The following is a 12,500-nucleotide window of genomic DNA, read 5'->3' as shown; positions in this document are numbered from 1 at the left end:
ACAAGACAAGAAACATTCGCCATTTTCGAACAACCATCTTCCTTTTATTATGGTTTTGTTTTGTTTGTTTAAAAATGACAATTATATCAATCTGCCCCCCCCCCCCCCCCCCCCCCCCGGGGGCTGTACTCTTCTCCTTCTCCGCCATACGGTGGACCGGTTACAGGATGATGATGTTTTGATGATCTGCGATGCCTGCCCCAGGTTTGCCTAACAAACCCTAACAGCTCATCCTAAGCCTTGGTTTATCCTTTTCTTCTTTCCATTTCTCTTGTTCTTTTTTTAAATTTTATTTTTCTTCCTTTTCTTCCTCAGTTGCACCTTTATTTATTTTATTCCATTCTCACAATAGTTGCTGGCTGGGTTGTATAGATCATAGGGCGCACAAAGGGGGCTTCTTTCTGTTTTTACTCCCGGTTGACGTTCCCTTGCACAATAGGGGCATCCTTTGGTCGGATAGATGTCACTAGTCTGTAGCCCTTTGAACATGTGGTAGAACATTTCTTCCACAATTGCGAACGCGGACGGGAAGATCCCTGTTAGGAGGTGGCATAAAACGGAAACCGTGTACTCCGCTCACAAGCTGTTAGCGAAAGGGAGGGGGTTTGGTTATGTTTAGCAGCAATTCTACGAATTAGATCAATGCTTCGGTACCGCCGGTTATGCCTGCAATCAAATTCACGCCAGCGCCTAGACTATCGCGCGAATGAGCGCAAACTTTGTGTCTCTCTGTTGGACAGAAGGTGTCCGGCATCAAACTGTAAATGACCACAGAAAGTAGCATAATGGCTTGAAAGAGGAAGGATGCGTGCGCCACTGGGCAGTTGTAACTGTGCCATCCCTTCCCCTGAGCCCCTGCGGTCACACGGTCATTTTTTCGGGATACACACTCTCGCAAACATACATACATACATACATACAGACAGGCACGCAGACATATACATACACACATTGAATATATGTTTCAAGGTTGCATAAATTCGTGGAGCTGTATATTCTACTTAGTATTCGAATGTCCCATTCCGACGTACAATGCTGCCTTCACTTGCCTACCTCTTGCGCCTACTCCGTCCAGTTCCATCCATCCTTGGTGTTCTATGATTTGGTTTAGCTCCCTTGATAACAGCTCCAGCTTGAGCTTGAGGGGTGATTAAAAGTGGTATTTCAATGGATTCATCCAAAGCCAATGGGCTTATCCGTTTTATTATGTTTTTTTAATACTTGCCTTTTGCATTAAATTTTAGATTGCACCTGTACCGTTTGTGTCGTTGTATGTGTTCAATTTCCCCATTTTCCTGCTACTGTTGGATAATGTTTTAATTTAGCTTTGTTTTTTCCTGCCAATCCGCTCACATCAAAACTCGCCGTGTTGGTTGCTACATTCTCGTATTTCATTTTTCCTATGCCTCTTTTCGTTCTCCTATTCAATTCGCGTAATCAATTATGTATGTGCCAATTCATCTTGCTGCTGCTGCTGCTAGTTTGTTGCCTCCGGTTTGTTCTCTTATGCGTTTCTCGTTATAAATTTCAATTATAAATTTTTTTCTAAACGGATATAGCTAAATTTAGTTCGAATACTTCTTACACATAGCGGTCGGTTTTCTGTGTGTGTGTTTTTGTGAATCCGTGTTTGTGGTTTTAATTGTGGCAGGACACTCCAATAACGTCCCCCAAAAAGGGTTTTGTCGCTATGTGTTGCATGAGTCTTCTACCCCGTTCCGTTCTTGCGCTATGGGTGGAGCATTAGGGACAGTAGGAGTACCTAGCAGTTTTGCAAAATGTCGCTTCCCCCCCCCCCCCCTCCCCCGGTTTTGCCTGTATATATTCCGCATTAACTATGCCTCTCCTAGATTACCCCGGCGAGGGGGGGGGGGGGGGGACAGCACCCTGAAGCCCACAATTAGCAGATCATGGCGTGAACCGTTGCACGTGGCGAATTGACAGTTAACATCAACTTCAGCTTGCTTGAAATGAATCAAAACTATTAAACGTGGCGTAGCGTTCATAGTGGTGGAGCGTTCGCGGCATCGCTGTCTCAGTGTGTTCAGCAAAGCGTCGCACACAGCAAGGTGATCTAATCTATCTAATGTAAGCGATCACGAGCGTGACGTACGTGACACCTAGATAGACTAGAGCGCAAGAAGCTCAGGTGCGTTCCCGATTTCCACAAACACTTAAATAGCCCAGCTGTATAGTTGGGGTTATAGTACAGCCAGTATGGAACCCTGACCAAACATATTCAGTTCTCGACAATGGTCGAAACACCGACGAAAAACAAAATACACAAATACAACCTTCTGCTCAAGCGCTGCCGCGACCTGCTGTGACCTGGCTTGTGTGTATCTGATGGTATTGTCTGTGATCGCAGGATTGTACAGTTTGTTACGTGAGGGTTGTGGTGGTGGTGGCGCGGACATTAGCTACTACAGTGCGTGTGTCGGCACTTCACACGTCCAGAGAGGAAGAATTGGTAGTGTAGTAGCTTGCTCTTTACTGCCACGATCTCGATTGGAGTTCACCTCCTCAGAGGGACCCACAGGCAGGCTACTTCGGTATGTAATGTATGACTTGTTTTTTTTTGTTGAATCTAAAGCAGTTTGTCAGTCAGACACCTTGTGCGGGATGTGACAAAATGCTCAGACCAAATGCACCCCACCGCTCCAACACCCTCGCCATCGCCATTAATCTCTGTTCATAGAATAAATAAACTCTTCTTATGGAGTGTTCGTTACCGAGCGCGTTGAGACGAGGCTGTTTCCTTTACTATGTTCTCGTCTCGTCTGGTAGTATAAATAATCTTTGATAGATGCGTCATATATAGAACCTTTTTTCGGCTAAATAGGTCGTGTTCTCAAAGGATAATGTGTTGCATACTTTGGGGAAAATGAGTGCGGTAGTATGTACGCCTTGCTCTTTCTTTAGTCCATGGGGATAGTGCATTCCTTAGTATAGCCATGAAACATTAAACCCATAAAACACGTTTGGTTGCGTTCGCCATCCAAAAACCATTTCAACTGAATGTCACCGTCTGTGTGTGTGCGTTCTGTAAGTCAACGTTGCTGGTAGATAGTAGCACACTCTTCGTTACTCATCTATATAGCGCTACCTCGTCTGAAATGTTTCTTTTGCTGATACTCACAGTGGTCGGCATAAGTAAAAGACCACCTCTAAGGTCCACCACATTTTTGGCTGTACATTTTCGGTCACAAAGCCTATATGATTTTTTTGATAGAAGCTCTATATTTCCTCTTTCCAAATCAATTTCTTGCTTTGAGCTGGATAGATTCTATAAACTTTTTTGAAAAATCGGTAAGATTGTCGATCATGATTGTGACAAAAGTAAAAGCCCACATGCAAGAAAACATGTTTATCAATTCGTGTGGGCCACTCTTACCCAGGATTTCCATTTTTACTTGTTTTCACATGATTTCAAATATTTTGGAGATTATTCTCGTCATATTGCCTCGTAAAATTCCTCGTATTTTTAATAGAAACATCGTTCGCTAGTCTTTTAGCATATCCACTCCTACACTCATGATGAGCTGATCTTCCATGGCATACTTCGCTCCAAAATGGACAGCGAAATGGGTTCTATGATTGTATAGATAATTAGTTTCGATGCTTTCTTATATTCTGGAAAGATCTTTACATTTTTCCAATCATCTATCTTCCGAGGGCGTCCGAATTTGGAACTGTAAACTACTGATCCAGAACATTGGTGATTGATTAGGATGTCATGATTGTCTGCCCTCCGATTGTGGATAATTTTTCTGCTAATATCGGTTGAAGTACTTGATGCAAACAATGATGAACAAGCAGTTTTCTGATGAGCATAGAGTCTGCTGTCCTACGATACACCCATTCCAGTGCAAAAACCCGCGCGCAATCGAATTTCTACTGTAGATGCTAGGATAAGTGAATTTAACATTTGTAAACAATAATGGAGGGCACGTAAAACATTAAAACAGACGTAAATAAAAGCCTTATTAAAGATACAGTGACCACTGGGCTCTATCGGAGTTCTAATCATATTTATTTCAAAGTGGGCTTTTACTTTTGTCACAATCATGATCGACCATCTTTCACTTAAAGAATTTTCAAAAATGTTCATAGACCCTATCAAGATCAAAGCAAGTGATTTGGAAAGAGAAAAGCTAGAGATTGTATCGAAAAAATCACATAGCCTTTTTGACCGAAAATGTCGAATTTACAGGCGGAAATATGGTGCACACTAAAGGTGGTCTTTTACTTATGCGGACCACTGTACGATAAAATAAGGGGAATGAACATTGAAGATTAAATTACATATATTTCTTTTTTGTATCAATTTTTCGCATCTTAATTAGTTCTAGGATTTTTTCATTTGCTTTCCATGTTTTTTCCTCTTTTCTTAGCGTCTCTTTTGCACAATTCCCCTCTTTTCGCCAGATCCACCTAATTTTGCCTAGAAGTGTTTGTTTTTTTTTGTTGGTTGTTGTTTTTTTTGCCGCTCTGCCGTTCGTTTTACTATTGTATCTCTTCTTCTGCAACCTATTTATCTTCTTCTTCTTCAATAACTGGGCGTCACTGCAACACAAGAAAAGAAAACCGCACCACACCGCTGTTGGAGATCGTGTGTACGCGTGTGAGTGCGCTTCATTTTTCATTGTTTGCTTGCGCTGTTCGCTATCAATTATCAGATGTACGGCGACGAGCTTCATTTCAATCAATATGCTAATCGGAATAAAATTTGGACTAAATTAGCTGAAAGTAACATGGACCAGAATTTCGTTAACGATACCCTAGGACATCCGCGCGAAGGTTTAGACTATTCTTTCCCACCTGCCGGTCCCGGCCGGTCTCCTTTGAAGACGATGAACCTGTGCTTCCTGTTTTGTGCTTTTGTCTTTCGCCTGTAACGGCATTCCTTCGACAGGAGTTATAAAACTACTAGGTTTACTAGTTGCACGCTTTTCCTGTTTCTTGCTAACCGTTCCGTTGCATTTCCTTTCCTTTTTTCCGTTCTCCGTGTTTCCCTCTTGCGTTTCGTTTATCATTTGCTTGTTCTTATGCTGCATTGTTACGCTTGCTTTGCGGCTTTTAGCTGTTGATCTGCTCCCTTTCATTCGTGTAGCTATGGGTGGGGTGGAGGGAGGTGGCCGGATGGTAGAATATTAGCATCATTGCACAATCAAATCGAAAATTCCCCTACCCACCCACTTCCCTCCCACCGTTCCCGCTAAACCCTCTCTCCCACAAAAAATTCATCATTACCACGTTGCTGTTATTAATTAATTTAAATAATATTGATATAATATATGCATATATGTGGTCAATATTCTCCAATATAGCTTTAAATGGTGAATTTATGAAATGGATTAGTTTAAGCACAATAAGACGTCATTTATTGATTAAATTTTCAAACTTAGACTCAGCTGAGAGATTATTATTGTGTATATTCCTTTACTCTTTCTTCTCTTGCTCCTCCTCGTCCTCATTGTTCATCTTCCTGCTGCCTTTCACCTTTCTGCCTTCCTCTTCTTCCATTCCAGTGTTCTTTTCTTGTTTTTTTTGTGGTGTTAGTTACTTTGCTCCGATCAGCGAAAAAGGAGAAAAAAAATTACGGACAAAAACAATCAACGGACAAAGAAGAAGACGGACGTAACACATTGACAAAGTGAAAAAGTCACATAGTAAAATTTGACTACAAGATACAGTTCATTTCTCCTAACACGAATCACGCTCTCCTTCTCCGCTCCTTCCTTGTTCTCTCCCCTACGCCACATCTTCGCTAGCTGCTTTGCTTTTCCGTTTCTATCTTCGGTCTCTCTCTCTCGCTCTCTCTCTCTTTCCCTCTCTCTCTCTATCTCTCTCTGTCTCTCTCTCTCTCTCTCTCTCTCTCTATTTTCTTAACCGTCATCATCTCACTTTATGTATCCTTTTTTACTAATGCTCTCCTTCCCTAAAGTACACGCTCATGCATACGCACTCACACCTAAGGATACTAGCTGCGTAGGCGTCGGTAAGTAGACCGGCAAACCGGGCCCAAGATGTCAGAGATGGAGTCCGAGAGAAGATGGGCAGGTTGCTTCTAAAATAAGTACCCTTTCCCATTCCTTCAGCACCTTTTCTCACCCCTTACGCCTCCAGAGGACACCACCTCCTTGTATTCCTCTTTCTGCTGGCAGTGTCCCTAAACAGAAAACGCTTCAGATCAATACCCGATGCTTACCGATCCGACCTTCCTTCATTATTTTGCACTACCTTTGCTCTGTCCTAGGAAAAATGGTTTAAAGAGCGGCACATAACCTGCTTCGTCATAGTTGATCTTAAGTAGTTTAAAAGTTACGTTACTATTAGTGAATTGAATTAATTGAGTACTTGAATTAAGAATAAGAAATTGCACAAAACTAAACCTTATCTTGTAGAAAGGGGCGTTGCGGGAGGAGGGAGGTTGTGGTAAGAAGTGGAGGTGTAGATGGTCAAAAGGAGCGAATTTGGGGTACGTGGGGGGGGGGGGGGGGAATGGGGGTCGCTTTGTGCGTTCCAGGCCAGGCGTCGTGCTCCTGCTCCAGGATGGACGGGCGGAATCCTGTTGCGCTTGCACTCGCAACACTCATCAATCGCACCATGCCATCAAATTGTTGATGCCATCGCTCTCCTCATCCTCCTCCTTCTCCTCCTCCTCCTCCTCTTGCGTGCTGTTCATTCTGCTGGGCTCACCCACCCACCAATAACCGTCCTCAGACACAGGGTGGTGCAGCGACAGCAGCAGTAGCAGCTGCAATTGCACCGGTGACACAGATTTGTCTAAGTTACATATTAATTCATAGATAGATCGCCCAAATGCAAAACCCCATCGCTCACTTTTATGCTCATTGGCTCATTGGCTTTTCTTCCTTTACCGCGTCTTGTCGCTCTATTTCTCACTCTCTCTCTCTCTCTCTCTCTCCCTCTCGCTTCTATCCAATATTATTGCACATTAACATTTGACTAGTTGATTTGTTTTGCTTTTTTCCTCGTTAATTCCCTGTTCTGTCAGTTCATGCAGGCCCTGATGATGCCTGACCTAGCCTACATATATAGGCTGGTCCCTAGGCACTAGGCTGGCTGTTCGCCGCCGTATCTCTTCACTCTTCCTTTCGTCGATTTCTTGGCCTCAACATACTAGTTCCTTTTTTTAACAACACTTGAGCGTTTAAACATGCGCAGCGGTGGTGGCGATGGCTCCCTGGTTCTGGAACAGTTCAGTTTTGCGATGTTTGTGCGTGTGTTTTTTTTTGTTTGGGTTTCGCGTCACCACTCAGTTCTGTCCCATTCTGTCAGTTGGACCAAAGGGTTGGGTTGGCATTGGGGTTAGGAAGGGCATTTTACAGAGAATTTGAGATATGAGGCAAGCCTCATCCGGAGGGAGTTGGAGCCGAGAGGAGCAGAGGTTTCGGCATCGGCCTTATTTGATATGCTAGATTGCCGAAAGTCCGAGTCGCGCTGGGTGGCTGCCCAGCCGACCGGCGTCTCGAAAGGACTCCAGCTGTCCAGTCGTGGTGTGCGTGGGTCAGTTGACCCGTATTCGGTTTCGGTTGTGCGCATTATATTGAGTCAACCGACGAAGGTCAAGCTCGAAGTCTAAATAAACCCCAGAACCTTTTTTGGAGGGAGCGTGCGAACACGTACGGTCCGGTTGATTCTGTGAGCGCTCAGGGAGCTGGAGAAATGTAAGGAAAGAGGCTTGGGGGGGGGGGGGGGGGGGGTGATGGATGGAGTGGTGACCTTACTCGAGGTGGTGGTAAAAATACGAACGTAATGAAGCAACTTAAAATTTTTCCCATTTTTAATTGGCCTTCGACTTGGTGTTGTTGGTCTTGAAGCTAACCTGCAGGACGCGATTACCGAGGGTGTAGCCGTTGAGTGACTGGACTGCGACGACCGCCTCGTCGTAGTTGGTCATGGTGACGAACCCAAACCCCTTGCACTTGTTCGTCTGCAGGTCCTTGATCACCTTTACGCTCTGGACGGCACCGAACGGACCGAACAGCTGCCAGAGCACGTTCTCCTCCGTTTCCGGCGCCAGGTTGTACACGAAGATGCACCAGCCAGAACCGTTGATTGCGTTGGCGGATAATACTGAGCTACCGAGGTCGCCGGTCAGCGGGGAGTATCTGCTGAAGTTCGATGGCAAGCTTTTGGTGGGCGAATGAGAGAGAGAAAAAAAGGGAGGGGGCGGGGAATGAAAGAGAAAAGGGAGGAGTAGTAGGCATTAGTGAGGCTATGGCTAGTGCTGGTACTTGGCTGGTGCTACTGCTGTTGCTGGTTGCTTCCCGCTGGTTGATTGAAGTCTTTTGTTTGATGGGGACGTCCGGGAACTTACGTGTGGTTGATCGATGGGTGAAGAGAAGCGCACGTAACGTCAACAGCCGGGCTATATAATGGGCGGTGGTGGAAGGGGGTACTCGGATGGTAACTCACCTAAATCTGCCACTCAGCGGATGGATCGGTCCCGGTGGGAATCGTCTCAGGTTCGGCGTCGGCGTCAGGTAGGCGGCTAGCGGTGGGATCGCCTTGTTGATGTTATTGCTCGGGTTGTTGGCGAACTTCACCGTGATCGGCTCGGACGCACCCTTCGGGGTGGTACCGTTCAGCTGCTGGATCGCCCGTTCCGCCTCTGAGCGCTGGTCGAAGCGGATGAAGCCGACGCCCTTTGACAGGCCAGTGATGTTATCACACAGGATGCGCGACGTGATGATCTGACCGTACGCGTTGAACAGATTCTCCAGGTCCTGCTGGGTCATGCTCTTCGACAGGCCGGACACGTACAGGTTCGCACCCTTGATCGCGTCCGAGCTGGGCCGGGCGAACGACACCTTGATCGTTTTGTTCTGTAGCCGCAGACCGTTGAACGTGTTGATCGCCTTCTCCGCATCCTCCGGTCGGTGATAGTTGACGAAGCCGTACCCAAGGCTCTGCCCTGCGCTCCCGTTCGTAGTCGGCGAAGCGAAAGGAAGGTTCGATTTTTAGAAGGTGGATACGACGACGCACGATTACCGCTAAAGGGTTATTTGGTTAGTTGGCTAGTACTTACCGGTGACCTTATCCCTGATCAGCTTGCAGCTCTCCACGTCGCCGATGCTCGAGAACAGCGACTTCACCTCCTCCTGCGTCATCGTCTGCGGTAGGTAGTTGACGATCAGGTTTGTCTTGCTGTCCTCCTGCCCACTACCGATCGAGCCCGATCGGCCATTTTGTTGCACGGTTTCCAGCCCGTTCGAGATCATTTTCGCTGCTGCTGCTGCTGCCGCCGCCGTTGCTGTTGGCGTTGCTGCTGCCGTTTTTGCTGCTCTTTTGTTTGTTTTTGTTTGGTATGGTTAGGATACTTCGGTTTGTCGGTGTTTTTTGTGGTAGCGGTAGTGTGCTTTCGATAATGTCTACTAGATGGATGGATTCTCTGTTGCTTCCTTTGTCGTCGTCGTCGTCCTTATTTCACGGCTATTGGTCTAGCGTCTCGTTAAGCGTACTGATGCGCTCCCGTATTACAAATACTGCTTCAAACAGCCCGTTCGTTAGGTAGTGTTCAACAGCTCTCGCTTTGTCTTTCTTTCTCTCTCTCTCTCTCTCTCTCTCTCTCTCTCTCTCTCTCTCTCTCCAATCAAATCCAATCAATTCAATGCCGTAGTGAGCCTATACTGTGGGTTTAAAACCTTCGTTTGCGTACTTTTCTACTGTTTAGTAAATCAGTGTTTTCACTTTTACAAAATCCGTATGTCTTACAGTTTCTCTCTCTCTCTCTCTTATTTTTTCTTCTTGGCTTTCTTCTCCTCGTCGCTCGTCAGGTCTGGTATTCACTATATTGCAGGGTGTGCTGGTAGCTCAAATCCATCAGCGCGCCTACCGGACCTCGCCTAATTATGGTGATTTTGAGTGTCTGGGGTATATTGTATGGAGTATGTTCTCACAACAAGAGTCTGGGCTCACTTGCCTAACCCTGATAAAACACGGAACTCTTTGCTCCAACACAAGCTAGCACTAGCGTCAGTCCTTAGTAGACTAGAGCACACACTCCTTGGCTGGCTTGGTGGGTTGGGGCTTGGGGTGTTGTACGCTGTTTTCCCGCTGCACGGCTACTCTGGGGTTTTAGTTTGGTTAGCGTTCGCTTTCCGTTTCAGTTGTGTGTGTTGCTTGAATGCTAGATTGTTGATTGTCGTTGTACAAACAGAAGACTTCGCGGGTAGGATGAGCGTAGGACAAACACAGATGGGCGCATGCACTCCTGTGGTTCGACTGCTTCCGTCCGGGGGGGCGGTTACCGGTTACGATACGTCCACTGGTGCTCGGTTGCATTGATTGCCACTTGATTGCTCTACTATCCCGCTACGGGATAAAGCAGCGACTGGAAGGACGCCCACGGAAGGCTGTGGAAGGAGGGTGGGGGTAGTAGTGGACGTCGCTTTACTGCTGCTGCTGCTGCTGCTATCGGCCGACGTGATCCCGTGATCCTTCAGTACACTACCTATCGCTATCTGATTGATGTACCAAAACAGTCCAGCAAGCTAACGGTGCCCTTCGTTCAGTGCTTCGCTGCTCTGCTTATATTATGTATAAGTAATCTTCACTAAGGGTTGATCTTTTGTTTTGTAGTAATTTTGTAAATAGGAAGCAATTGATCTGTTCTTCTTTTCCTCGTTCCGTTTCGTTACTTTTCCGTTCAATTTTACTCCACTATGGCGTAGAAATAAATACTTGTTCCGCCTTGTGGCCGGTCACTAACGTTTGGTTTTTGGGTGTTTTGTGGTTTTTCCTCGCTTTTCCTTTTCCCGTTATCGATTTCGATCACGGGTCTCTAGGCCGCACGTGTGTAACGCCCTAATCCTGGCTGTCTTCGCTCACCAATCCTACGGTAGCTGAAATCGACGTCGGAAAATGGCGATGTAATCCAGTATTCGAATATCTGATAAAAGAGAACGGAAAAGAGACAGAAAGAGAGATAAAGCGAAAAATATATAGAAAAAGAAAGAGTATGAGCAAAACGAGAGAGAGAGAGAGAGAGAGAGAGAGAGAGAGAGAAGAAGAAGAGAGGGACCGGTTAATCGGAGGCTACCGAACACTAGTACTTTTCTCGCGCTACCACTCCATCACACGCCCGTTTCCCAATTTTCACCTCGGGTTGGTGAACCAGTTAGGCGGAGGAGTGTAGCGTGGAGTGGACTTCTCAAGCAGCAAAAAGGTTCTTCAGCGCATTCGCACACTAACTAGATAAAGTAGTATGTAGCATGTGTTTGTGTGTGTGTCTGTGGGAGAATGAAAGAGTCCATTTCCATGGACTCCTCGGTCATACTTGTACTTGTGTGTCTAACTTCTTCAAGCACATACACACGCATGCACATGTGGGGGCTGTACTAGCGAGCGCGCGCGCGCGCCCTCTCTCTCTCTCTCACCGTCCTACAGCAACCAAACACACCCACACACGGACATACAGGCACACAAGAGGGTTCGCGGGAGCGCGCTCGCGTATAGATACATGTACACAGACACACGCGCGTGTATGGACCAATGATCCTTTGATCCCGGTTTATTTTTTGGGGTTGATTGAATGGCTGCCAAAAAAATCCAAAATCACCACAATGCGGGGGGATGGGGTGATAGTGTTAAGTTTCGCCAGGAATTTCACCTCATCTTCACCGCTCCTCGCTCACTTCTCAGGGCGGGGGTAGGGGGGGGGGGGGGGCGCTCGGTGCACGGATCCGGATCGGGATCCAAACCCGTGAATCGAGGAATCAAATAAAGCGCAAAAAATCGCTTGCCGGTGGGAAAGGGGCGGTGAAGGGGACGTCTGTATCCATTTACCACAAAACCTACCAGCAGTAGCACCAGCAGCAGCACCAGCAGCTAATCTTTTCTCCTATTCGCTGCGCCTACACTTCTTCACCGCCTTTCTCGCGGGTGTTCTCGGCTTGCAAACTGAAAGTCAGGCGCTGCTCGGTTTGCCTACTACTAAAAACTCCAGCCAGCACGGTGGGGCCCGGAACGTACGGAACGCACTCGCACGCTCGTTTGCTGACGAACTGGCTCGACTCGACTGGCGGGCCCGGTTGCACGCTAGTGGCCACCGGACCACACGCAGCTTCGGGCGTGCAGCAGCAGCAAGGACCAACTTCGGCAGGCGTATGCGCCGTTGGTGTTGGTGTTTCCCTGTTTCCCTTTTTGTTCCTTTTTCCCTTTTGATTCCTCCCACTCTTGTTCTTCTTCTACTACTGCTTCTTCTTTTTCTTCTTTGAATTTTCCAGCTCCCAGAGCCCGCGCACACCGAACCGATTGACACTCCTTGCTTCTTCCTTAAGGAAAAGGGGTGGTGGTGGTGATGGTACTGTGCCAGGATGCCCAACTACCCCCGCAGGAAAATCCTTTCCAAGGATCAAAAAGAAAAAGAGGAAGAGAGAGAGCGAAAGAGAGAGAGAGAGAGAGAGAGAGAGAGAGAGAGAGAGAGAGGAAAAGAGAAAGATAGATGGATAGAGAGAGAGAGAGAGAGA

The 12,500-nt window shown here is 46.7% G+C and overlaps 1 protein-coding gene across 3 annotated transcripts in view; it reads right to left on the bottom strand.

Annotated features, from left to right (window-relative positions):
- Positions 1–5,196: 5,196 nt before the first annotated feature.
- Positions 5,197–12,500, bottom strand: part of LOC126571009 (ELAV-like protein 2) — a 10,448-nt gene continuing 3,144 nt past the window's right edge. Inside the window, exons 1-4 of one of the 3 annotated variants that reach the window (XM_050229222.1) lie at positions 11,830–12,040; positions 9,059–10,921; positions 8,446–8,944; positions 5,197–8,159 (exon numbers count right to left, since the gene is read on the bottom strand). In XM_050229222.1, coding sequence (XP_050085179.1) covers positions 7,811–8,159; positions 8,446–8,944; positions 9,059–9,251 — 1,041 coding nt within the window. In that variant the 5' untranslated portion in view covers positions 9,252–10,921; positions 11,830–12,040 and the 3' untranslated portion in view covers positions 5,197–7,810. Of the gene's footprint in view, positions 8,160–8,445; positions 8,945–9,058; positions 10,922–11,829; positions 12,041–12,500 lie in introns of those variants that run through there. The other 2 variants (XM_050229230.1, XM_050229212.1) reach the window with 2 other exon arrangements.

Source organism: Anopheles aquasalis, chromosome X, assembly GCF_943734665.1.
Source record: "Anopheles aquasalis chromosome X, idAnoAquaMG_Q_19, whole genome shotgun sequence".
Lineage (NCBI taxonomy): Eukaryota > Metazoa > Arthropoda > Insecta > Diptera > Culicidae > Anopheles > Anopheles aquasalis.
Note: the sequence above shows the minus strand (reverse complement) of the source record. Positions and strands in the feature narration are given on the sequence as shown.